The 27688-nt window shown below is 47.6% G+C and overlaps 1 protein-coding gene across 5 annotated transcripts in view; it reads right to left on the reverse strand.

Annotated features, from left to right (window-relative positions):
• Positions 1-5022: 5022 nt before the first annotated feature.
• EXOC3 (exocyst complex component 3) overlaps positions 5023-27688 on the reverse strand; it is a 28472-nt gene continuing 5806 nt past the window's right edge. For 2 of the 5 annotated variants that reach the window (XM_046671584.1, XM_046671582.1), the window contains exons 2-13: positions 26335-26525; positions 24268-24487; positions 17884-18565; positions 15663-15780; positions 14687-14812; positions 13517-13617; positions 11631-11741; positions 11384-11534; positions 9893-10015; positions 7000-7161; positions 6348-6475; positions 5023-5530 (exon numbers count right to left, since the gene is read on the reverse strand). In XM_046671584.1, coding sequence (XP_046527540.1) covers positions 5359-5530; positions 6348-6475; positions 7000-7161; positions 9893-10015; positions 11384-11534; positions 11631-11741; positions 13517-13617; positions 14687-14812; positions 15663-15780; positions 17884-18565; positions 24268-24487; positions 26335-26478 — 2238 coding nt within the window. In that variant the 5' untranslated portion in view covers positions 26479-26525 and the 3' untranslated portion in view covers positions 5023-5358. Of the gene's footprint in view, positions 5531-6347; positions 6476-6999; positions 7162-9892; positions 10016-11383; positions 11535-11630; positions 11742-13516; positions 13618-14686; positions 14813-15662; positions 15781-17883; positions 18566-24267; positions 24488-26334; positions 26526-27194; positions 27217-27334; positions 27481-27557; positions 27676-27688 lie in introns of those variants that run through there. The other 3 variants (XM_046671585.1, XM_046671583.1, XM_046671586.1) reach the window with 3 other exon arrangements.

Raw genomic sequence — 27688 nt, forward strand, 5'->3', positions numbered from 1 at the left:
CTTAGCAAGCAGCTCTTGTTTAGAATCACAGCTGGTCCTTAAACAGACCTGGGCCAGATGGTTGCCCTGGCCCATCCTAACCACAGCAGGGGAGGAGCTGGTGGAAAACCTGCCTACAGGAGCTGGTATTTCATGGACAGCCAAAGGGACTTGGACAGGGGCTGAGACCCTCACAGGACCCCTGGGCCTGCTCTGAGGATGTGGTAGCACAGGCCCACTCCTACGCCCTCCAGGGTCTCAGAGACATGGCCTTGCACAGAGCCCCCTGGTCCACTGTCAGGCTGTCCTGGGGTAGCAGTCGAGAGGGTAGGGGGAAGGGGCCTGCCACAGTGAGCCAGGGAAGGGACTGCTGAGTTGGCCCTCATCTGCCCTGGCCCATTCCTTAGACCTAGCATTTTGTGGGAGAAAGAGGTAGTAAAGTATTAAAGGGACAGTGGACTTCAGGATACTCCTAGATGCTTTTCTAAAGAAGCCAGGCTCAGCTCTGGTCAGGAAAGAAATTCATGCTGTGCTCTGAGGGAGTTCCAGTGGCCGAAGTCTAGCAGCCTGTAGTGTTGTAATAGTGCATATTATGTCCCTGATGGAGAAGTCTCTAAAGTTTGCTGTTGAGGAAAACAAATGGCAGCAGGAGGAAAAGTCACTGTGGTGACCTCTAATCCAGCCTGTGGCGTTTGTTCCCAACACAGAGGGAGCCCTTCACCCTGCCTGGAGCCAATCTCATTATTTGAAGCATTAGCTCAGCCATCATAAATGAATGGCGTTTGGTTGTCAGTAATTTTTCCCCACACTTTGCAACCATTTTAACCACTCTGTGAGCACAAAATCCAGACATTATCTGCACAAAACATCTGCCCGTTAGTGATCCCAATGGACAGCTCCCAGGCCAGCCTGCCGCTGACACAGCAACCAGTCACATCTTTAGGAAGGCACATGTTCCGTCCACTCCCTGCACGAGTGGTTCCTCCAGAGCAGGCCGGGTCCTGCTGCAGAGGGTTGTCCAGGGTCCACAGCCCAGCCGGTCCAGTGTCTCCAGCTGCCTTAACAACTCCCCTGGACCACTGGACCCGGATCCGATTCCCAGCTGCAGAGCCAGCGGCTGAGTCAGGAGAGTGGCTCCAGGGAATTCCTGGACACCCTCCTCCACACCAGAGACACTAAACTGCCAGGTGGTGAATCCGTTTGACAGATGTCTCCTGGACAAGCTCTTTGGCCAATGTTTTCCGTGGTGGGCTGGCAGATTTTCTGTTTGTTGAACTGCACAGGCTGAGCACAGCCACGATGGAACTGAAGTTCCAGGCAGGAAACCTCATTCACAGAATCCCACATTTCAGTGCTCGAGAGAGAACTCGGTGTTTTGTCTGTTGACACAGTGTTATAAACCCTAGAACTGTGGCCACATTTCATGAAAGAATCCTAACTGTTCTTGTCATTGTAAAACAGAATGTAAACAAAGTCTTATGAATGTATTTCCTTGGGAAAACTGTTGTAACATTTTTTATTAGGAAAGAATTCCTATTTATTTAATACTGAACTTTGGCCTACTTTGTGGTGACCATAAAGTACACAAATTTAGGAGTCGCTATTTCTCACTTCTGTGTTTTCTTGAAAAAAATTTTGTTACAGTGCTCCCATACTGTGTACTATTGATCTTCTGTTGTGAAAGGAGATTTAAAGAATTGCATTGAAACTGGAATTGAAATGTATTTTAAGTTATAAGTGGTGAAAATTGTGAATGTTAATTTTGTGAACGTAATCTTAGTCAAACTTTGTGTAACTGTAATCACAATCAATGTGCCTTAAAGTGCCGCCCTAGATGTGCTGTTGGCAGTGTCTGGGCAGGGGGCCCATCACCGACCCTGCCATGACTGCTTGATCAAGTCTATTAAAAATGTTTCAAGACATTTTTGGGTGTAAACCCTGGTTTATAAATGAGAAATCTTATCAAAGAGAATTTAAGGAGAAGTCTCCTGCGGGCAGACATTGTTCTGGCACCAAAATTAATGTCGATGTATGTGTGTGTGTGTGTCGCCCCTTCTGGCTGCCGAGAGGAGGTCACTGGACACACAGCTGTGGGCACAGCCTGGGCCCTGGGAACTGGTTCTCCCCAGCAGACAGGTGGACACATGCCACTCAGACATGTCACTGCATGCAGGGGACAGGCCCCCCAGGAAGAGCAGGAGCAGCACTCACCCTGCCTGAGTGGGAGGACAAAGCACCTGAGGCATCAGAGTGGCTCCATGGTGGTGGGCCCAGGGCTGACAAGAGATGGGGGTGGGGACAGTGGGGTCCAGAGCCTCAGTGAACAAGGCAGGTGTTCTGCAGAGTTGAGACGAGGCTGGTGGGGAGGCAGAGATGTGGGTGGACCCAAGATGGAGCTGTGCACCTGCCCCTAAATGTCCAGTGGATCCTGGGGGGATCCCTTCCCCCAGGTGGAGCCCTCTCACCATGGAGCCACCTGGGGCTGGCGGTCATCTCTAACAGGTCATCCTTGAGGCCTCAGTGTCACAGAGATACACCTTTTAATAGTTAAAATTTTAAATGTTTATAAAAAGAAAATAGCACATCAATGTTGAGTCATTGAAACTATTCAGAAGAGAAGTCTGACTACTAAGTTTAGTCATTTCCAAGTTGACAGAAAGGAAAGTCTGATAGGAGCGTGCTCAGCTCCTGGGGCTGCCATAAGAAAGTACCATAAACTGGGTGGCTTACCACCACAGAAGCATACTGCTACGAGTAGGAAATCAAGGTGTGGGCAGGGCTCCCTCTGAACCTGCAAGGGGGCCTCCCAGCCTGTGCAATCTCTGCTGCTTCTAGGCTTGTAGAAGCATCTCCTTGACCCGATCACATGGTGTCGCCTTATAAGGACACAATCACATCAAATTATGGCCTCCCCACCCCCACTTTCCCGGGTTGGCTGCCAGAGAAAGCCCTTCTGGCTTCTCCTCACTCTGTGTCTCGGGGCAGCATCCCTGGTCATGGCGTGTCCTACACAGGAGGGTGAGGGAGAGCAGGTGGAAGCCCCAGTGTAGACAGCAGCCCTGGCGTTGCCCATCAGCCCCAACTGATTTCCTCTGGATAGAAACCCCCATGCTTTCAGGCTGTGTTTTGGGGTGTCCTTGTTACAGCAGCTTGGGCTCTGTGTTAGCAGATACAAGGGGGACAGCAGCCAGGTGAGGAACAGCTCACCTGGCAAGTGCTCCATGCCTCTCATCAGTTAAATAAATGCAGGCAGAAGTCCCTTCTCCCCCACTTTCTGGAAACCCAATGAATAAAATTGAGAGTCAAGGAAATTCCCTAACTTGAAAGATGCTCTTTCAGCTCAAGAGCAAAGTGTTACAGAGAACAACCCGAAGCCTTGAGGGGGAGATGTGGTCCCCGACGAGATGAACCTGGCTCCTAGCACAGCCTGCAGGGTGCCTGGTAAACCCATTTCCCCTGACGGGCACTTGGCAGCCTATGCAAGGTAGGCACCGGCCTTCAGCATGGGTGCCCACTGGCTTCTTGACCAGCAGCCTGGAGATGACCCTCCCCTGGATGTCAGCATGGATACCACTGCCCAACCACTATGAAACTGCCTTCCACACATCCTGGCTGCCTCACTGCTCCCATAGTCACGTGTCCCAATTGTTTGGAACGTGCTGACATCTGGCATTCAGCTCAGGCAGGCAATGCTCAGTTACTGCAGGTGTCCCCAAAGTGGGCGTGATCAGTGACCATCACATAATCAGAGCAGGAACAATGGAAGGACAACAGTCACCACTGCAGTCTGTTGTTATTATCTGAATATTCACCCTGGATATTTATTCCAGAAGCAACTTGGAGTGAAAATTCTCTCAGCCAGTGGAAAAATAAACGTATTTTTATTATGATAAGAGGCGATAATTAATGATTAAGATTAATTTCATTGATTCAAAAAATATCCACTGAGCACTTACTACATGCTAGGCATGGTTTAAGGTGCATCACTAAGTGGGGAGCTGGATTAATATGTGCACTGAGAGACAGCACATTAGCTAGACGTCTTAAAAGATTACCTCTTTTCTGAGCCAGTAATACAAGAACTGCATCTAATTTTTAGTTACTTAATTTCACTTAGGATTTGAGTTTTTCAAGAAAAAGTACTACTTGTGAATTTTTCACATCTTGTGAGGATGAAATAAAAACACAATATCCACTTTGCCATCTCGAAGGTGTCTTGAGAGGAAATCAAGCCTGTGCCCACGAGGACTCCACACAAAGTTCAGAGTGGCCCAGCACTGCACGCACGACATGTCCCGCAGGGGAGAGAGGCTGCCGTCCCGCAACCAAACCAGCCAGTCCCTGGGGACCCTGAAACAAGGATGGAGGAAACCTGCCGATGGGGGAGCAGGCCACACCTCCATCCCCGTTTAGTCAGCCCCGAGGCTAAAGCAGAGCCCCGGCCTGGCTCAGAATCCCGTCCACTGCGGCAGCGGCACGAGGAGGGTCAGGACGCACATACAGGGGCTCAAGGGTTCATTCACTGTGCAACTTTTTAATTAATCTGTAAAATTGAAGACTAATGTGCAAAATGAGGCTGCCTTTGAAGGAAGATGCCACGGAGAGATGACTGAACAAGACAGGGCGCTGCCGGGGCCGTGTGTCAGGAGGAAGCACAACTCAGAGCCTGAAACATGCAGCAGATAAAGGTTCACGCTCACACATGCTTCTCCCAGACCTGATGCTCTCGGCATCGCCCTCCACCAGTGACGACTTACCTGCTACACCGTCTGCTCTCGGGTCTGCTTCCTGGGAGGGTGTGGAGCAGCCTGCCTGAGGGACCCCAGCTGAACCCCAGCAGTAGGGTGACAGGGCGGGGGCCCAGCATATAAGAGCCCGCAGCGCAAGACAAGGGACATCAGCAGAGGGGGCTGCACGCTGAGCCACTGGACACAGGCCCCAGGCCCAAGCCGAGGAGCAACCTTTAAATAATCTATCTGACAACCAAGCAGTTTCTGGGCATCGTAAGATCATCACTAGTAAGAAAATCCTCAAACTGGGAAGTTTTCATCTCCCTGCAGACGTTTAGACTCTTTTATTAAGCAGCAGAGTTTCAGAAGTGTTTACACTTTGCAGAAGTGAGGGAAGGCCCAGAGGGGAGTGAAGACAACTACCACAAGGCATTTTGCACCAGAACCCTGCCTCAAGAGGATGGAACGAGGAAGCCAGAAGACCCAGGCCAGCAGAGTGCTGGTTCTTCAAGAAACAGTGCACTCGGCACTGTGAGGCAGGTACATGGAACCAAGTCGTCTCTCATGGGTCCATGAGTCACTCCGCTGCCCTACGTTTCCAGGGTGGGACGATGAGGGCAGAGACACACACAGGCTGGAAACCAACAGGCTACTTGAGGAGCTTCGCTACGTTCAGACTGGGAACCACGATCTCCTTGAAGATGGGCACGTAGTTGGGATTCACCTGCGTTGGGCCCTGCTCCAGTGACTCGATGATGGTCTGCTTCATGTCCCGGCTGGCGTCCCCTCGCACAGCCAACAGTGCACCGATGTGGTCATCCCTGCAGGACGGGGTGAGAGACGTCAGGGGTACGTCAGGGATATACCCACAGCCGCTCACCCCCATGGCCAATACTGAAGGTCCCAAAACGGGCATCAACGGCTGTGGATAAAAGGCAAGTCTCCCTTGTCATGCCAGAGGGAGAGAAGCCTGAGTTTTCATCTTACTGTCTTCTTTTTTTTCAATCTACAATTGCAAAGTTTTTAAACGTTGCTTTTCTAAATATGTGTTTATCAGACTGCCTAACTAGAGTGGGAGGGCTGTAGAGGGCAAACAGGACCGCCGGCTCTTCCCATTTCATGCAGGCCCAGAGCAACAGCACAAAGAGGAGCTGCCAGGCATCCTGGGTGTGTTCACGAAGGTTGGTGGGGGCCTGGAGCAAGCAAGGTGGGCAGGCCCTTCTCTCACACAGGAGAGAGGGTGTCCTGGCTGAGTGTGGCATGTAGGCTCCCTTCTTTGATCCCACTACAAACACAGCACAAGACAAGCTCCCTAAAACCACTCTGCTCTGCCACCTTCCCACCCAGCGCATCGAGCATGGTGATGCCCCCCGCCCCCGCACTCCGACACTGAGGAGGTATGTGAACTGCAGCCTGGCAGGAGGGCACACAGGATGTGGCGCATCCGACACTGTTCTCAGAAGCCCAGTCTGCTTGTGGTTGTCATCTGCACAACTCGTTCTCACAAGGGCCTGGACCCGCCGCACCGTCACCCCTATGGGGCTCATGCCTAAAGCCCAGGACTCTCCCACTCCCGGTGACCTCAGGAATGACTTTGCTGCTGCTCCACAGATTCTAGCTGAAGCAGAACACAGTTACCTGAGGTCTGGGTATTTGCTGACCAGAGTCGAGACTTCCAGGTAGAGCAGAGAAGGGTCTGTCAGCTTGATAACTTCTGCAATTGCTATGATAGTGTCACAGTACCCGTCTGCGTCTTCACCAAATCCCTAGGAGACAGGGTGCAGTGGTGATGGGCAGCATGCACACTGCTCTCTGTTGAGCTCTCTCTCTGCCAAGGGCACGTAGCTGGCAAGCCCAGCTCCTTCCTTCCACATCAACACCTCAAGATTCATTCCCACAGTGGGGCCGTTCTGCATGAGCACTCAGCATCGAGATGGAGTGGGGAGAGCCTGGGTGGGGAGCACCCTATTTGAAGTCAATCAGCATCTGAGGATGAGCCTCAGCACTCTCATGAGGGACAGGGATCCATGAGCATCAGGTCTGGCTACACACCATCACCAGAAGCTATCACCCTGAGCACACATGCCCCCAGCCACAAGGTCAGAAAGATCTGCACAGAGATCCTCCTATTTACAAAAAAACGAGAATCAACCATTACTTGGTCCCTGAAGTGACTGATTCTGATCAACTGCCCTAAAAAGTCCTGGGGGTGTAAGCTGAAAAATAAGCACAGAGTAGCCCTTGTGAATCACAGCTAACTCTGAGATGGCGCAAGGGCAGCAGCACTCACAGAGGCCAGCTTCCGGAACAGGAAGCGGAGCTGCTCAGCCTCCCGGACCATCCTCTCAGCACCCTCCTTGCGCTCCTCGGCGCTCCGGAATGAGATGCGCTTCTGCATGATGGCCCGCAGGTACTCCACCACCACACGCCGGTGTGCCTCGGCCGTCATCCTCTGGAGGAGCAAACAAGCGGTCAGTTCTGGCAGACATGAAGGCTTTAATGTAAATCTAGGTCAACCCATGAAGACGGTAGAGCACGTTCCTCCCATTTCTCATTAATACCAATTGCAGGGTGTTTCTTTAAAAAAATTTTTTGGTGAGGAAGATTGTCCCTAACATCTGCGCCAATCTTCCTCTATTGATTTTTATGTGGGATGCCACCACAGCATGGCTTGATGAGTGGTGTGTAGGTCTGCACCCATGAACCCAGGGCTGCCGAAGTGGAGTGTGCGAACTTAACCACTACACCACCAGGCTGGCCCCAGGATTTTGTTTTAATTTATTTATTTTTCTGTTTTTTGTTTTGTTTTGTTTTTGCTGAGGAAGATTCGCCCTGAGCTAACATCCACTGCCAATCTTCCTCTTCTTGTATGTGAGCTGCTGCCACAGCATGGTCACTGACAGATGAGTGGTGTTAAGTCCACATCTGGGAACTGAACCCGGGCCACTGAAACAGAGCTTGTTGGACTTAACCACTAGGCCACCAGGGCTGGCCCAAATGGCAGGATTTTGAAGTAAACATATTAAGCTAAACAAGCATTTTCATTATGAATTTTATTTAGAAAGTCACAGCAGTAGTCACTATCTTCCCACAGAGTAAATGGTGAAAGGAAAGCTGTCAGAGACACGCCTGCAGCATGGGCAACGCACCAGCCAGAAGGTGTGCGGGGGGACCTGATGGAACTGACTGCACCATAGCTGCCTACATTCCAATCTAGGAAGCAAACAGAAGAGACTCCCCAAACGGGACGTCTGCTTGCAGTCTCGTCTGACACATTGTTGGTGGAGCAGACGTCACTGCACAAAGGCTTCTGTGGCACCTGCTTTCCTGAGACTCCCACCAGTGGCTCACAGCCCCCTCTGGGTGATTCATGTCCACTTCTCCTCGCTCTGCCCCAACCTGTGTGCGTCGCTGAGCATTTCACCCTAAGGGTGGACTGTGGGTTCAAGGGGGAACTGGGGACCCGGCCCTCACAGACTGACAGGCCGAGGACTGAAGTGTGAAGTGCACACATTGTGTCTCATTCACAGAAGGCTATTCAACTTCCAGTCTCTGGAGATGGTGTGACAGGAGCTTCAGAGGAAAGAGAAACCCCAAGTCCATACACATGGGGAAGTTTCACAGAAGGCCATGATTTTCTCCACACGTGAGGACACAGGGAAACCTCGGCTCCTGCCAGAGCCCACCCTCCGTGGGAGATGGGCACCAGGCAATCATCCCACATCAAAGTCCAAAGACCAAACAAAAGAAGCTGCGTCTACTTGGCGAGGCCAGGAGGCTCCACTCTCTGCACCAAAGTGAGGGGGGACCCCCAACGGCCCTAAACAAGACAAAGTAAGATGGCACCCAGCAGGCACATGGAGCTGCAGCCGAGGGTGGGTCTAAGGGATGTATGCTGCTCTGACGGTGCCCAGCTCTCACTTTAGGCACATGAGCTCCCAACTACACCAGAGATGAGCCACCGAGACCGGGCTGAGACAACAAGCCCCTGGTCTGAGGCATTCACATACAGGCTTGTCAGACACAATTAAATTAAACAAAATGTTTAATTAAAGGTGTCACTCAAAACTGTGCAAACAACAAGAAATTCAAAGTTGGCCAGAGCTGGCCTCACTGAACTCTAACCAGAGGCTTCCTGACAGTTGTGAAGGGACAAATTAGTTAGATGGATCTGCAACTGTCACTTTTTTTTGGAATTTGTCCCCAAATACCAAATACCCCAGCTCCTTTGACTGCAGTCTAGGGTGGCCAAAAGTATCACATTTAATGGCAGAATTAGAAGAATTTCCTTTAAAACTAGGAATTAGACAGGATGCCCACTGTGCTGGTGTCCTAGCCAGTGCAGAAAATGAGACAGAAGAAGCATCAGGGCCAGAAAGGAAAACACACAGTGTCATTGTTCACCACGGAACCAGCGTCTACACAGAGACCTGGAAGGATCTGGAGACAAATCCTAGGAACAATCAGAAAGCTCTACAAAGTGTCTGGATGTGAGGTCAATCTATCAAAACCACTTACATTTCTATAAATCAGAAACAGTTAGAAAGCCTGATTTGAAAAAGTAATACTTTCAAGAGCAAGGACAGCAAAAACTGTATCAGGTGCTGAGAATACACCAGAGGAAAGACGCCCAGGCCCTCCAAGAGGAGATGGCCGCATTTTATGATAAGACTTGAGAAGACTCAGACTGCGGAGTGACACAGGGCTCTGTGCACGTGGTCCCTTCGTTCTCCCATTTGCAGTGGGGCTCCGGGGTTCTCAGGGGCCTCTACCGGAGTAGAGAAAGGCCCGCAGCCCATAGTATGCCCTAGGTGGAGATCTGGAGAGAGAACCACCATTTCTCCCCTGCCCTCTCATTGGAGCCATGGCCACTGGCCCTACCAGCCCTTTGAGGGGTCCCCACCACCAGCAGGCTTCCAGGTCTGCAGCCATATGGGTTTAGCAGGGTGTTGGGAGGCAGTAAAGTTGGATGAGTACGCTCAATCTTCACTCAGAAGCCGCATCACCTCCACCTCTATCTTATCTTTAGACACGATGTCTCCTACCTGCCTTGGGTTAACAAAACCACCCAAGAACTTCCACTCACAGAAGAACGAACTCGACACTGAATTCTACACAAGACTCCAGATGGGCTCCAGCACGCAGGTGAGCTCACACCACACGACCAGGCCCCAGATGCTTACCTTTTTATATGGCTTCTTAATCTTGGCAAAGTCGTTGAAATAGTCTTCCACAGTGACACAGATGATGTCCACAGCGTTTGACCCTGAGAGCCACTTCTTTGTCATCAGCTCACCAAGATGTTGCTGAAAAGCACAGACCACAGAAAGCACCACCTGGACACCGTCCCCAAGTCAGGGGCATCGGGAGAGAGGAGCTGCAGAGCCCAGCTTGTTATGTCTGACTAATATTCTGACTACGACAGCAACAGACGATCATGTAAAAACTCTACTGTACGTAATCTGCAAATTCCTACTTTAACTATATGGGATTTATACTACATGCAATTTCTGTGATGAACTTGTGTTAGATACGCAGGCATCTGTGCATGCACATTTTACCTTTAATGACTACATATATTATATGGACACACTGTAATTTAGTCACCCAATTCTGATGGACATTTAAAATTTTTCACATTTTGCAATCATAAAGAATGCTGCAGTGAATGTATATATTTCTGCAGATGAAATTCCTAAAAGTGAATTGCTGGGTCAAAAACTATGCAAAGGAAAACCCTGACAACTGTCTCCTGACTGCCCTCTGAACACTGGCCTGGTTCTGCAGTGTATGAGGGAGGGCCTCTCCTCAGGCCCTCAGCAACGCTGGGTGGAACCAACGCTTTTAATCCTTGCCATCCTGCTAAGCAACAAATAATATTTAATTTGTTTTCCTTTGAAGAAGATGAGCGAGATGGAGCATTTTGTTTCATATTTAGGATATCTGTAATCCTTTTTCTGTGAAATGCTTATTCATGCCCTTTGCCTACTTTTCTATTATACTGTCTTTTCGAATATTTTGGAATAATTTCAAATGCACACATTTGTTTTCTAGCCTGTTTCTGAGGAAGTCACAGATGTCATTAGATAACCCCACCAACCCTCCCAGGACCTCCTTCCCAGCAGGGCCTGAGACAATCAGAGTTTCATTTTTCAAATGTACCTGCTTTCTGCTAATATATTTATATAATGCTGAATCATCTTTGTATTTCTGAAATAAACGTTACTTGTTCATGGTGTGTTATACCTTTGATACAATGTTAAATGCATTTAGTTAATGACTTTGTTTTGTATCTTTATTCAAAACTGAGACGGGCCTATGAGATGTGTGTGCACGTGTACATGTTCTCAATTTGGTTTTAGTATCAAGAATTTGCTCATGAATATAATCAGTCCTCTTTCTATATACTTGTTTCTATTTTGTAATCCACTAAGTAGTTTAGTCTCTTTAATATTTACTGGGAGTCCCTATTTAATTGTGCATCAGAAAGACTCAAACTCTAGGCCCACGTCACACAAAGCCACCACGTCACAGGAAAGCGGTAGCACTTTAACTGTGACTGGAGACAAATGTGACGTTACGGCTCACACGGTATATAGTTCAGTATGTGTGCTGGAGGGTGGAATACAACTGTTTTCAGTCTAGAAAATGAGAGGAGGAAAGAGCTGGCTCACCTCCAGGTCCAGGAAGACCTCCTCCAGCAGGCTGCCGCAGCCCTCCTTTGCAATGGTGTCCAGAATCCCATCCATACTTGGCTGGCTCAGAGATATACTTTCTTCCATTTCACTTTTTAAATACTTCCTTTTTAAACTTACTATGGATTCTCTGCAAGGAAATGATGAAGGCTCAGTGAAGTGGCTGAGTGTCCTCACCCCATCTTTCTTTCGTTGCTGAGCTCCACTTTCCGTAAGGACCACTCACTTGAAGGTCTGGCAGTTGTTGATGATGGCGACCATGTACTGCACGTAGCAGTGAGGGTGCTGCCGGTTCTTCAGGTGCTCTTCCTTATACAGCTGAGCTTCCTCTTTGTATCTGCAGACACACAGCCCACATCAAGAGCAGCGTTAAGGATAACCTAGAGGGTTCCAAACACCACACTGACCTCATGCCTAATGAATTCTGTATCACTGACATCTAACGAGATGAGTCTCTAAAAATGAAATTCTTTTGGAAGATCTATACTAATAGAACAGAGGAGTTGATCATTTTAAATGGATTAAAAATTAACTTTACATTAGGCTTTAAAATATCGTTCAGTATTCTGATTATATAAATAATTCTGAAATATTTCATTGTACTTGGAAAAGTATTCTTATTGTATCCGACATTCAATTCGCCTAGAAACTCATACAATAGTGTTGAGAACACTATCAAATCTTTCCCTGAAGAAATCAAATGAAAAATAAATTAGACTCTTTAGACATTAAGAAAACAAACAAATGAGATGGCTACATACTTTATTTTTGAACTTATTATGAGGACTCTCAGACATACACAGGACTGGAAGACTAGTATGATGTGTTGTGTATATTTTTAATAGATCTTAAGAACAGGGCAAAGTGAAAATTGGCAATTAAAGGGAAATAATTAAGCATTTACTCCACTTTTCTGTCCAAAGTATGGGTCAGGTGATCAAAGAGCTGAGGTTGATGGGGAAAACTTCCTCTTTACCTAAGATTTTCACCTCATTTCCTCTAACGAAAGGATTAACTCAGCCATGACTCCTCGTCAGATAGCCAAGGGGCAACCCAAGTGACAGGTGCAGCTGTCAGCACCTGAGCCGCAAAAGCAGGACAGAGGGACTTGCATCTCCTGACGTGCTGCAGTGTGGTGTGCACACACTACCTAAGCAAAGTTTTTCCAAAACAATAAATACACAAAGAGTAATCCCACAAGCCTTTAGAGCCAACTTGTGCTTCATGGGCAGACAACAGTCTGAGGACAGGCTGGAGGAGGATCTGTGTGTCTCCATGGCCAGTGGCTTGGAGGTGGCAGGGCCTGCTCCACTGTCCAGAGACCCAAGACCTCAAAGGACCATATGCGATCCAGACCTCCTGCTAACCCATCTGAATACATAACTACAGCAAGGCAGATGTGAGACCACCAGGAAAACCCAATACAAACTTGGGGTCAGAGGGTCCCATGGAATGAATGCTAATGTCTGTGTGGGCTGACGGCACTGCAGTTGGGGCAGAGCATGTAGGCGTGAAATGCCACAATGCCTGGGATCCACTTCCAAGAACTTCAGCAGAGGGGGTAGGGTAGCCGGCTTTAAAGGAACAGCTTTTGAATCTGGTCGACTGACGGGTAAATGGTTTTTTTAAGCCATTCTCTACAGGTCTGAAAATCTTCTTCAGGAACAATTCAAAGGGAGTCAGGCATCCTGAAGACAAGGTCTCCAAGCCCCCCTGTCAAGGGTCAGCTCCGCCAGGTGCTCTCCCACAGTGGTGGGAATGTGGAGTGACCACTGTGCCTGGCGCTGTCCTCCTCCGGCCCCCAGGACATTCAGACAACAGGAAGGACAGATGCCCAAAGGAGAAGCTCTAACTCCAGTGCTGTGCAGTGCCAGCCACGCTGTGGAGGACTCGGCGGCAGGTCTCATCTAGGGTTTCAGGGGATGGTGTAACCAATCAAAGGAAGATAAGGAGAAAAGGCCTGCATTTCTCAATATCAACATCAAAGGTGACCACAGCAAATCCAGGCTTAAGTTCTTTTTTAATATCAGGCATTTTAAGATCAACAAATTTTTGCTTTTAATTTTTAAAAACACATACTTTCTAAAAGAGGACACGGGCAGAAATACGTACCTACTTAAGAAAGAATTCATTTGCTGAAGACACAAAACTAGTACCTTTGTTTTCAAATCTTCACTTATCTGAGCAGCAACTTGAAGATTCTGTTCAAACATCTAAAAATTGGAGAACTTATGAATTTTGCTATAAACTCACAAAAGTTCAGGTTTCTCATTATATAAACCCCATTTGCTAACTGGTAGTTAGGATAGCCCAAATTCAAAGAAAAAAATGAAACCACTTGAAAAATAACAAAGTTAGTTAAACAAACAAATGCCTTTCTCATTGGATAAAAAAACCAAGCGATCCATTCCCTAATGTCCTGCCATGGGCTCGTCTCCAAAACCGGGGCAATATGGACTCTCCCTGAGCGACAGGGAGACTGGGCCCTGGAGGGTGGTGTGGCTTGGGTCACACGGGTGCAGGGCTGGGCTGTGACTTGTGATGTGGAGTTCTTAAGAAGTGGATACACTCTGCTGCCGAGAGGAGCCGGACTTGGAGCACAGCCAGCAGGCAGAGCTCACCCCAGGTCCTTGTTATGAACATCAGAGTTTTGAAAATAAAGGAGAGGGTGAGGACCCATCCGTCTCTAACTGATGGCATCACCCAGAGAGACACCCCCCAGCACTCATTTCTGTCCGACTGGAAGCCAAGCCCTGGGTCACCAGACAGAGTCCTATACGAACATTCTGACAAGACTCAGCCCTCCTGCCAGCAGCATTACTCAAAGGAAGAAAATTCAATGGGCCAGAAGAAAAAAGAGGAAGGAAACAGGAGGACACCAGGAGGCGGCTGGGTACTAAAAAGTAAATTAACTGCAAGAAGGCATGATTATCGTGAAAGTCCAAAGGACTCTTCCCAAAATCCATCGTGTTAGACTCAGTTATGCAGCATTTATGAAGACAAATCTTGGCCATTAACAACATCAGGAAACATTAAACAAGCAAACTCCAATTTGAGCATCAACCACAAATAACACACAATTATGTTTTAGTTCAAATCCAAAAAGATTAGGAAAACCAAAGTGACTTTAGGCAAAACTACTTGGCAAGAAGACGAGAGAGAGGACCTGAGGGGTCAGGCAGGGCTCCATCTTTACTACAAACCGAGGCACTTTGTGTTCCTTTGTAAAACCCGCGGAGCCCATTAAACACCCATTAACGACCCAGGAACCCCAGACGGCACCTGGAAGACGATGGCGGGGAGCGTCGTCTGGTAGTACCCTTCTTGGTCAGCTTCAGGCTCAGTCTCTTTCATCCAGTCTTTCTTGTCTGTCTCTAGTGCTTTCCGCAGCCAGGCGATGATGTTTGACTAAGGGCAGTTGAGCATCACAGAGAAAGGAAGAACAGAACAGGGCCCTCTGAGTCAAGCCAAATGGCCTCTCTTCAGTGGTGCAGCTGTGGAAGCCAAATACAGCGCCCTGGGAATCTCTGTTCCCAAACAAGGGGATGCCAAAGAGGCTGTCCCAGGAGCCACCTCCATGGCGGGTGGTGCTCCCGCCAGCCTCCACTGACTTAACCTTGTGGTGACCATCATGCTGGAGGACAGGCCAGGCTAGTGAGAAGCACTGGGAAGACCGAGGCCAACACACCTCCACTAGGCCTGTCCATGAAAGGCCAGGCGCCACTGCCATCACCTCGGGAGCACAGAGCCCCTGCCTGCTTCCTGGCGTGGGCCTCAGTGCCTCAGTTAGAACACTGCCCCAGGAAGCAAACCCTGACCTCATCTCACCCTAAGACTGCCTGGGGCCACTGGGCAGCTTTTGGTCCCCTAACTGCCACCCTCCCACTCCTGGGCTCAGTGCCAAGAAGCTGGCAGATGCCACTGCACATCAGCAGGACAGTTCCTACCAGGAAGAGGCAGGCTCATTCCTCCAGCCAGAAGAGGTATCCATTTCTGCAGAATGGACACCTTAGACAATCTCCAGATCCAGGGCCAGAGATGTGGCATTCTCCATATCTAACTAGCAAATGTACATTTCAAGACCCAATTTCCCAGAAACAGAGCCTGCACATCCCTAGGAAGCCAACACCAGGATGGGTTTCTTGCCCGCCTTCTTTTGCCCACTGGCATCAGTTACAGCCCAACTCACAGGGAGCCGACAGAGCCATCTGTACACTGGATTCAGCCTATTTCAATGACTGCACGCTGCTCTACTCACAGTGAGAGTTGACATGTACGTGTCCAGTAGCTCAGAGACCACGTTTGGAGAAAGTAAAGGCTCCAGGGTACTGACATCCACTTCTGGGGCCAGCTCCACGTTCCCCATCATCTCTGTGCTACAGCGAAAACCAGGAGCGAGAAAGACTAATTACCAGGGAAACAGAGAGAAAATTCTCAAGTAAGTGTTGCTATTTCTTTTGACACACAAATACCCAACCACCCTTAACTGCTTGGTCAAGGAGGGGAGATGGGGCCTTGTGGAGAGTGCTGGGCAAGGGGCAGAGGCATGCTGGCTGCGCAGCCACCTAAGGCACCTCAATCCCGGCCGTGGCCTATCGTGCCCATGTCATGGGGTGCTGGAGGCTCCACTCAAGAAAGGAGCCCCATGAAGGCGAGATCTATCCACAGCACCTTGTGGGGAAGACCAGAGCTAGCAAACAGGAGGTGCTAAACAGACACGTTCTATTAACTAGGGGAATAATAAACCCATGCTGTTGTTTAGAAATACAAGCTGCTGAGGGAACGTTGCTGGTCCCCACGGGAGGAGAAGGACCAGAGCAGAGAACACGAGGCTGACAGTGACACACCAGTCAGTATGGAGAAGTCACACCATGCTTAGTGCACTGTGCCTAAGAAGGCAGGGGTACGGACCACATTTTGCAAAAAGTTCTCATAAAAAACAGGTAATACTTGGGTACATGGTGAGTTCTTAGAAGTCCAAGGTTCAATTGTTTGGAAAATTCACATGCCTTATGCTGCATTCCCTAAATCTGTGTTTAAAATGACAACACTGAATATTAATAGTTAGTCCACCATTGATAAGAAATCCAAGGTCTTCCTGAGTGAAAAAGTACTTCATAAAACTCTGCAAACATTAAGACCATTTACTTAATGTAGATTCTTTTTATCCCAAGAACCTGAATTCGGCATGAAAATGTTCTAGTACTGAAGCAGTTCAACTTCTCCCATGAAAGGTCCAGTGTGACAGAACGTGATGAGCAACATGAAGCTGTCAAAGAATTCCCAAGGACAGAAAAATGCTAACAATGTGGTGACTGAAAAACAAAATCAAGACACAAAACAGTGCATGGCATACAAATGCACACCCCACAGTCTGGTGGCCAGATCACGGGGAGGGCCCAGTGCCTGGATTCAAATCCTGCTTCCCACTCCCTGGCTGTGTGAACTTGGGCATGTTACTCCTGTGCCTCAGTTTCCTCACACACCAAATGGAGATGATCACAACAGTGCCTTCCACATGGGGCAACGTGCAAGTCGAGGCCTGCACAGGGAAGGCCCAGAATGGGTGATCCTGACAACCACTGACTCACAGGCTGAGTGAGGGCAGCACACAGGAGGCCCAGGCCCAGCACAGCGAGGCTCCCAAAGCGCCAGCCATAATGATCAACACTGTCTATGGGTGACGAGATATTTCTTTCTCTTTAAGTTTTCTGTATTGAAATGTACATATCTCTACTATAAACAGTTACCAAAAAGCGAAACACAAACAAAAAAAATTCCAATACAGTACTTAATACTGTTTTCTATTCACAAAACCATGCAAATTTAAAATGTTTTCCTCTCAGCTAGCTAATCTTAAAGAATTTTAGGATACCCCACCATTGCTTTGTTTTTCAAACCCTATCTCAAACTAATATGTGCATGAAGTGGTACACATCCCTTTTGTGAAGTGACAAAGCCTCAAGGCTGAAATGCAAAAAGGACACCTGATTTTCCAGCATACTGGTGAGAAAAAACCCAACCCGGGGTAGTTAGAAGGGGGAAGGTGGTGTCTCCTCAGCAGTAGTGATTGTACAGGTCACGGGGCCTCCTGGACCCACATGTCCTCACCTGTCCAACAGGGTGAAGCCACCTGCTCACAGTGCAATGGGGAGGAAGCAGGTTAGTGCCTGGTGAGCCCTCAGCAGCACAGAAGAGCCCAATGCTAAACTAACTGCCCAATACAGACGGGACGTCAAGGGCAGAGGCACCACCCAACACAAGAGCATTCACAACCCAGAGGCTGGGCCCTGACCTCAAGGATGCCCCCACAGATGGCCTGGAAAGGAGACTTTCACTAACCAGAAAACAATGCCCGTGGGTGCCCAGCACCTGTCTGGAGCAAAAGGGCTCAGGAGCTCTTGAGAAACTGTCTGTTGGTACGTTTTCATACACAGTTTCTATGTAAAAGAAAACCCAAGACGTAAAGCTGGAGTTACCTTGCATAGGTGTTTAAGACCCACGTCAACAGGCTCACGATCTCATTTGCCTCTAGGTCCTCCGATGCAAGTTCCTGCATCCGTGTGCTCAGGGCCTGGTGGTACATGTTCAGGAGGTTTCTGAAAATCTCATAGTGGGGAGGAAAACACTGAACCATCAGGTTTTTGGCAACAATGAGGTCATCCAGGACATACTTCCTTATGATTTCTAGGTGGCGGACGAGCCACATCTTGTCAGACTCCCTGGTGTCTGCCTGCGTGCCCTCGATTCTAGTAGTCACAGTTCTGTCCAAGATGGCAAACATCTTCTCCTTCCAATTCTTGGGCCTCCCAGGAGGAACAAAGCTAGTTTGCTTTTTCCGGTCAAGTATGCGCCTGTCTATTTTTTCTTCTCTTTCAATGATCCTGACAACTGAGACCAGCAAGGTGGGGTCACGGCGGACAGTGACCAGCGATCTCTGCAGCACCACCCACAGCTGCTTGGCCAGCTCATCAGAGAGCCCCTGTGTGCTCCCGAAGTAGCTGTGGATGAGGGTCATGTCACGAGTGTTCCCGCTGTCCATGCGGTACTGCTCGTACATCAGCCCGTCCCGGGAGCACTCTAGATCCATCAGCTTCCGGTGGGCCTGCAGGAACGCCCCTTGTTCTATGAGGTCCTGGGTCTCCCTCACAATCTCGGGCACTAGGGAAGAAGACAGAAGATGGTGCTGTAAAAAACCACAGAAAAGGTGGTGTAGGATTCCGGGAAGATGGTGAAGGAGGAGGGACCAGGACGATACTGCACTGACAGATCTGAGTAACTACTCTGAAACTCAGGCGTCTACTGCAGGCTGGCAACTTCCAGGGGGAGGCTTGGACAGCAAACTGTAGTGAATTTTGGCCCATTGTAGCTCCTGGCAGTGTAGCAGAGACCCAGCTCTGCCCTCAGCCCCAGCCAGGCCGAACATGTATTCCTGGAGCAGCCCACATATGGCTGTGGGAGCCAGGGTCCTCCAAATATTGCGAATCTGTGCTCCAAGTGCTGACTGCTGCTTCTGTTTAGAGAGGTGCAAATACAGAGGCAGGTGCCATTGCTGTACCCTCCACCCACACTGCTTTGAGCCCCTCTCCCTCCAGCTGGAGTGATTTCCAGGGGATTTAAAGGGCCGATGCCTTTTCCCCCTTTCATTTTTCTCTCTTTCCCTTTTGGAAGACATTCAAAAGCAATCTCACATACAGGAGAATTTATAAACTCACTGCCCATGCCCAGGGAAAGGCACAGACTCAGAAAAGACCTGAGAAGACCTGAAGTTTATATCCCAGCCTGATCCTTAGCACAGAGACACCCTACATCAATCTAAAAAACAAAAACAATAAACAAAAATCAGCACACACTGGGGAAGAGGAGAATCTGGGTTCCAGAGTTACCACACTGTTAAATTCAAATGTCCAGTGTTCAACAAAAGTCACAAGGCATATAAAGATATAGGAAAGTATGGAGAGTCAAAAGAAAAAATAAAAAATAAAAGAAACATCACTGAAGGACATCATTTGCTGTACAGAATTTGCAATACAGAAACATTTGGAGGACATCAACAGGAACCATCCCTGAGAAAGACCAGATGGCACAACTCCTTGACAAAGACTTTAAAAGTCAAAGTTTTAAATATGCTTAAGAACTAAGGGAAGGCATGGAGAAAGTCAAGAAAACAATACATGAACAAAATGGAAATACCTATGAAGAGATGAAAATCTAAAAAGAAACCAAAAATTCTGGAGCTGAAAAGTACAATAACTGAAGTGAAAAATTTACTTCAGGGATTCAAAGGCAGATTTGAGCATGCAGAAGAAAGAATCAGCAAACTTGAAGACAGGACAATGGAAATTATCAAGTCTGCAGAACAGAAAGAAAAAAGACTAAGAAGAGTGAACAGAGCTTGACGGACCTGTGGAACACTGTCAAGCAGACGAACATGCACATTGTGGGAACCCCAGAAGGAGAAAAGAAAGATAAAGGGCAGAGAGACTATCTGAATAATGGTTGAAAACTTACTAAATTTGATGAAAGACATGAATATAAGCATCCGAAAGCACAATAAATTCCAAGTAGGAAAAGCTCAAAGAGATTCTCAGTAAGACACATTATAATCAAAGTGCTAGACACCAAAGACAGACAGAGAGTCCTGAAAGCACCCAGGGAGACGTAACTCCTCACACACAAGGGATGCTCATACACTATCAGCTGATTTTTCATCATAAACTTCAGAGGACAGAAGACAGTGGGCTGGGATATTCAATGTGTTAAAAGAAAAAACTGTAAACCAAGAACCCTATAACTGGCAAACTGTCCTCCAAAAGTGAAGGAGAAATGAAGACATTCCCAGATAAACCAAAGCTGAGGGTCCGTTACCACAAGACATGACCTGCAAGAAATGCTCAAGGGAGTCCTGTGGTGAAAAGAAAGGATGCCAGACAGTTCCTCCAAGCTATACAGAGAAATTCAGATCTCAGTAAAGGTAAATACATGAGCAATTACAGAAGCTACTATTACTGTAAATGTGGTTTGCAGCTCTACTTTTTGTTCTACATAATTTAACAGACAAATACATTTAGAATAAAAAAACTGTTAGTCCAAAGCTAGCATTACTGTAACTTTGCTTTATAATTCCACATTAAGTTTTCTAGAAATTTGAAACACTAATGCATAAAAAAAAACAACTGGGGCCAGCCCTGTGGCCGAGTGGTTAAGTTCGCACACTCTGCTTTGGGGGCCCAGGGTTTCACCAGTTCAGATCCTGGGCACAGACATGGCACTGCTTATCAGGCCACATTGAAGCAGCATCCCACATGTCATAACTAGAAGGACTCACAACTAAATAAAATATACAACTACGTACTGGGGGGATTTGGGTAGAAAAAGCAGGAAAAAAACCAAAAGATTGGCAACATTGTTAGCTCAGGTGCCAATTTAAAAAAAAAACAAAAAAACAGAACTAATTTTGGACACACAATGTATAAAGATATAATTTTGTGACACCAACAACCAAAAGGGGTGGGGACAGAGTTGTACAGGAGCAGAGTTTTGTATGTTATTGAAGTTAAGGTGGTATAAATTCAAATTAGAGTGTAATAACTTTAGGATGTTAAATGTAATCCCCGTGGGAACTACAAACAAAATATCTATAGAATACAAACAAAAGGAAACGAGAAAGGAAGTAAAATGTTTCACTACAAAAGAATCAACTAAATACAAAAGAAGAGAGTAATGCAGAAAATGACAGGATGAAAAAGCTGCTAAGGCGTACAGAAAACAAATGGGAAAATGACAGAATTGAGTCTCTCATTAACAGTAATTACTCTAAATGTAAGTGGATTAAATTCCCACTCAAAGACAAAGATTGGCAGAATGGATAAAAACACATAATCCAGCTGTATGCTGCCTACAGGAGACTCACTTTAGCTCCAAGGACACAAAGACTGAAAATAAAAGGATGGAAAAGATATTCCGTGCAAACAGTAACCAAAGGACAGCAGAGCAGCTATCCTAATATCAAACAAAATAGACTTTAAATCAGAAAAGTTTACAAGAGACAAAAAAGGACATTATATGTTAATAAGAGTCAACAGAGCAAGAAGACGTAACAATTATAAACATTTACACACCTGAGGACAGACCATCAAAATATATGAAGCAAAATTAACAGAACCAGAAAAATAGACAGTTCCATCATAATTCAGAGACTTCAATGTGCCACTCACAATAACGGATAGAACAATCAGACAGAGGATAAGTAAGGAAACAGGGTGTGAACACCACAATAAGCCAACTAGATCTAACAGACACACACAGAACACTCCACCCAACGAGAGAACACACATTCTTCTCAAGTGCACATGGGACGTTTTCTGGGATAGACCATATTATGCCATAGATTAAGTCTCAACAGATTTAAAAAGGTAGTTATCACACAAAGTATGTTGTCTGACCACAATGAAGGTAACAATTAGTAACAGAAGGAAAATTGGAAAAACTTCAAAATTGTGGAAATTAAAAAACACACTTCTAAATAACCAATGGACCAAAGAAGAACTCACAAGGGAAATTAGAAAATACTTAGATATGAATGAAAACAAACATACGACATACCAAAACTTACAAGATGCAAGAAAAGCAGTGCTTAAGGAGAAGTGTATAGCTATAAATTGCTGACATTAAAAAAGAAGATTTCAAATTGACAAGCTAACTTCACAATTTAAGGAACTAGAAAAAGAATAAGCTAAACCCAAAGCTAGTAAAAAGAAGGAAATAATAAAGATTAGAGCAGAAATAGATGAAACAGAGACTAAAAAAATAGAGAAAAGCAACAAAACCAAAAGGTGGTTCTTTGAAAAGATCAACAATTGACAAATCTTTAGCTAGATGGACTAACAAAAAGAGAGAAGACTCAAACACTAAAATCAGAAATGAAAGTGGGGACATTACTACCAATTCTATAGAAATAAAAAGGATTGTAACAGAGTACTATGAACAACTATACACCCACAAACTGGGTAACTTCGATGAAGCAAAAAATTCCTAACAACACAAAACCCATCCGAGACTAAATCGTGAAGAAACAGACAATCTGAAGAGACCTGTAACTAGTAAGGGGCTGGCGGGAGGGGAAGAGGGGAGTTACCATTTAATAGGTGCAGAGTTTCAGGCTTTTTTTTTCTTTTGGTTTTATTGCAATATAATTGACGTAGAGTTTCAGTTTTACAAGATGAAAAGAGTTCTGGAGATGGATGGTGGGGATAGTAGCAAAACAATATGAACGTATTTAATACCACAGAACTGTACACTTAAAAATGGTCAAGATGATAAGTTTTATATATATTTTGGTAAAATATGGTATATTTTACCACAAAAACAGTGAAGGGAAAAAAAAATGTTATGTGCACAGCACTACTGAATCACAAGCAATGAAAAAAGTCCAAAGTAAGCCAAACAGGCACAACACCCTCCCAATAAAAATCTACTCCTAACAAAAAACATGCATACATGGTAGCCTCATTTGTCCACCAGGGAAAGAAAATTACTTTCAACTTCTGTGGATGAACTGCTTCCAGTAAAGTAACTTTTTTTCATTTGGCGTTAGCTTTACAAGACTGGAAGGAAATGTTGCCAGTCAACAGTAAACTGTAAGAGGAGGGAAAGCAACTAGGACGGCGATGGCTGAATGTCGTGAAGGAGGTTCTGACGTGGGGACTTTGTTCCAACTCCAAGCCGTCAACAGTTACCAAGAGGAGCTGCTTCCTGAGCACCCCCTGTGGAGCTGGCAGTGCTGTGCCATCCATGGGAGGACACAGCCCTAAGTGCCCAGGAAGATGAGCATGCACAGAGCAATGTTGCCAGGGACTCAACATCGCGGCCGTAAGACACAGGTGTAAGGGGAGTCCAGAGGAACAGGGGCTGAACAGGACACAGGTTACCTAGACATGATGTGGCAGGAGCAAGGCGACCCATGCTGTGGATTCACAGCGGTGGGCGGATGGGAAGAAACGTGCCAGACTACACTCAGGGGTTAAGCAGAATTTGGGGAAGGACAGAAAGAACTCACTGAGACCAGACATGGGATAAAGGAAGGGCAGGGCTTAGACTATCCCAAGGCTTCCTGCTGGGATGCTGGTGACTGCGACAGGGCGAGGGGATGAAGGAAGGATGGGCTCTGGGGGAGCGGATGAGGAGCTCTTGTCACAGCACCAAGTGTGAGGAGGCTGCACTGAACACAACAGGGAGCCCTGCCCAGGTGGTGGCTGACACTGTTTCCGAATAGGCAGTGGAGCACCCTTACTCACCAGGTCCTGTTCCAGTCTTGGCTAAGACTCCAAAGCATGCCTCATCCCTGGCCACCCTGCCTCTGTCCTGCCCTGCCCTGGCCCATGCACACTTCCTCCACCTGGGAACTGCTGCTCTCCTTTGTCACCTCTCCTGCTGGGAACTGCTCCCTCTCTGTCCCACCCACAGGGCTGCTTCTCTCACAAACCAAAAGCTCCTTCCAGGCGTGTGGTGCCTGCATCTTTCTTCTTCTGCACCTCGCAGAGTCCCAGCGGTCTACTGACTTAACAGCCACACTGCAGCTGAGGGCATGAAGCTCACACAGTGTTCATCCACCCATTTGGGGCATCTGTCCTGACAAAGACAGATGCAAGCATTCTACTAGCCCTGACTTGCTCAACTGATCCTGTCCATCCATGTTCAAAACAGAAACTAAGTGAACAGATGGGAATCACACCTACTGTCTACAGAGGCAGGCCTACAAAACACACTGCACAAAAGCTGGAACCGCCTCTGTGTCACCCACAGAGCCAGGAAAGCAGGTGCAAGTCGTGGGATGAGCACTTGTAGCAGCCCCGCCTGACTACCTGAGAAGATGTTCTTGAGATTCTCCACAGCTGCAGCGAGCTGGCTGTGTCGCACAACTGCATCCTTCACGTCCCTGAGGCTCTCGATGGTGTTGATGCTCTGCCTCCAGTCTTTGCTGACATCGGCCAGGGACCGCTGGATGTCCTTGACGTCACTCAGTGCATTGTGGAGCTGGCTCAGGCCCGTGCGCACCCCATCCAACTGTGACTGGATTGCGGCCTAGGGGAGACACCATGCAGGTGAGCAAAGCTGGGACAGCCACAAACAAATCCTCCCCAGGAGGCTCAAGTGCAGGAAAGAGACATTTCCGTGGCAGGGAACAGTCAATACCCAAAGAAAAGGGAATAAAATTCAACAAGGATTTTACTGATTCACAAGGTAACTTTTTCTTTGCTGCCTCACAACAGGACAACAACGCCATTTAAAGCTTTGTTGAGAAAACCTCACAATACTCCCTTATCCAACCCCTCAGCCTGAAGACGCTGGACATCACCGTGGGTACGCCTTGGGTCCCATGGCCACCCCTGAAATGGTATCTTTATTTTATTATTTTCATTTTTTGCTGAGGAAGATTTGCCTTGAGCTAATATCTGGTGCTAATCCTCCTCTTTTTGTATGTGAGCCACAACCACAGCATGGCCACTGACAGACCAGTGATGTAGGTCCATGCCCAGGAACCAAACCCAGGCTGCCAAAGCGGAGCACACCAAACCTAACACTAGGCCACTAGGGCTGGCCCTAAATGGTATCTTAAGAAAAACTACATACACAATCTTCCAGGCATTCCCTCAGTCTCCTAATAGGCCTTATCTAGGCGGAGAAAACTGTTGGGACTTGCTCATCAGCTTTAGTGGGGAGGGGTCTCCTGCCATTCAGCCAGAACCAGTCTCAGCTCAAGGACAGCCAGCCCCACAGCGCAGAACTGGTACATAACAGATTCAGACTCACTCTGTGGGTCCAACACAATGCCATCCAGCAAGCCGTACAGCCAGAAGGGAGAGGGCATGAAGGAGCAGCAGTAGGTAGACAGGAAAGAGAAGGGAAAGACCAGGCAGCACAATTGAAGCCAGAATACTTTTCACCCGAGTCTTAGGTTGGTTCAGAAATAATTCACAATGATTTTAACAGACTACACAAGGCTTCTTAATCACTACTGATAATTGTTAGTTAATCCCACAAGTTGCCAGAACAAATCAAAGTTCCAACTAAAATGCATCAGGTCCCAACTGTTTTTAACTCAATATGAAACTGCTGTTTCAAATCAGTCCAACAGGTCTCTGGATATTTCACTGCACAAATGAGCCATCCTCATCCTGTCTCCCCAAGCCTGCCATTCCCTGGACGGTAATAACATTTTCAAGGGGAGAGTGACCTCACTGCCCTATCAGTGTGAGAATTAACTCTCCTCAAAGGCACGCTCTTAAATCCCCAAGACGGTTCTGCTGCCTGTCAACTACAGCAGGCCACAGTTTCAACATTTTATAACTATACTCAATGTGGGTATCTTAATAAAACCTCACCTCTTCATATGAATTAAGTTGAAAACCAATCCAAATCATAAAATACCTTGAAAAAGAAGGATTTTCATTCTTGCCTTAGTCTCACACCCTCTTAATAAACGTGTCTGTTCTCCTCCTCCTTCCTTCCCCAGGGCCAGGAGAACGCCTGGGACATGGTCAGCCTGCTACAGCATGTGCTGGAATGATCCAAACAAAATGCTCTCTGGCGGCACTCTGTAGCAGAGCTTACAATAATGAGGATAGCTGTTGTTCTTTTGGTATTGTTTAGAAAGCAAATAGACACTTGCAGGTACTTAAAGCAGTTGCTCCTTTGGCATTTTCAATATTCCTGTGGTCTTCCCTGTAGATTTAATGATTGATAATATATCGTTGAAGGAATGAGCCAAGTAAAGGGAATGCTCTGTTCTGCCTCTTTCCTAGATTATCACAATGTCTAATTTAGCAAAATTACAATGATGATGTTAAGCAGGAATCTGAAACTCAAGACAAACAGCTCTGTCCTGCATGGGAGTGATGCAGGTGCCTATGGCCTCTCTGGTCTCGTACCTTCAATCTGGCCTCCACCGAGGCCTTTTTACGGGCCTCTCTTCTGCGATACTGCTCCACTTTGTCCAGCTGGTCCGGGCGCTGAAGCATCCCAGCAACCCTTTGGACCGCTGTCGCAACAGCCTCCCGGTCTGTCTCCTTCATGGCTAAAAAGCAGGTGGAATCTCCACTCCTGTCATACTAGAGGCATCCTGTGTGCATGGGGGGAGGGGGACAGAGGGGAAGATGTGTTAGGAAGGCGGAAATATCAGATACAAAACTCATCCCCCCAAGTCAGTTGTGCATGAGGGAGCTATAAAGAGAGCACCTGAAATCATGAATCCAGTAAACCTGAAAGTTGAACTAGGATTATGAAATATCTTAATTTCTTAATAAGACAAACCTTCAGAACACAGACACGGAAAAAGTGTTACCTTTAAGTGGGGTAGGGGCGTTTACAGGTATAAGACATGAACACATGGAGGATGTCTGAATAAGAACCCCAGACCACTTATCACATCAGGTGTCAGTCTCCAAGACACTTCTGTTTCTGAGATAGGGCCACTTTCTCATGTCCAGAGCCTGCACACCACCAGCCCTTTGCCATGTGGGCAGGCTGAAGTGGGGAGCAGGGGCTGGGCAGCTGCGCCAGGCCGCCTCAGTGAGGACATGGAAGCACAGGGACAGCACACACCTCACCACCCCCAGCTGAAGTCCCGGCACACATCCTATGATTCCTCCCCAAAATCACTGCTGTCTGTAGCACACAAAATTCCGTTTCCTACTATTTAACAGACTGGTAAAGAAAGGCAAGAGGACAGAAGCACAGGTCCTCCTTTGCTCAGGTTCAAGGGACAGGGCGCAGATGCTGGGACACCTGCCTCACTCCCAGGTTCGCCAAGGGCCTCGCCCAGGAGCTGGGACATCTGGCGAGCGTCTGGGAAGGAGAGGGAGCACAAACACGCGTCCCCTCGACCTCAGCTAGGGCACTGCCACTTCCACTCATGTGTCCTGTGCACACCTGCTCAAAGGCACGAGAAAGACCCGTCCTCTCCCCACGTCTGTCACTTCCCATCCCACGTGCTCGCAGACAAACGCGAAACTCGAGGATTCCCGCCAAGGACTGTTAGCTAATTTCTGTGCCTGCCGTCCCATTCTCTTTCCAAGGAACACTACTGCGAGAGCGCTCCTGCCTCTCCGTTTGCTGCGACAGAAAATGCAGGAACCCACGCGGAAAACCTAACCAGCGGCTGCGTCTGTGTCCCGGCGTCTTCGGGACAGGTGACCAGCGTCCCCACCGACGCTAACCCCGCACGACTTCCATCGCGGGGCAGGCGGCGACCAAGAGCAGGCGTCGGCGGTCACAGGCGCCCGC

This window comes from Equus quagga, chromosome 9 (assembly GCF_021613505.1).
Source record: "Equus quagga isolate Etosha38 chromosome 9, UCLA_HA_Equagga_1.0, whole genome shotgun sequence".
Classification (NCBI taxonomy): domain Eukaryota; kingdom Metazoa; phylum Chordata; class Mammalia; order Perissodactyla; family Equidae; genus Equus; species Equus quagga.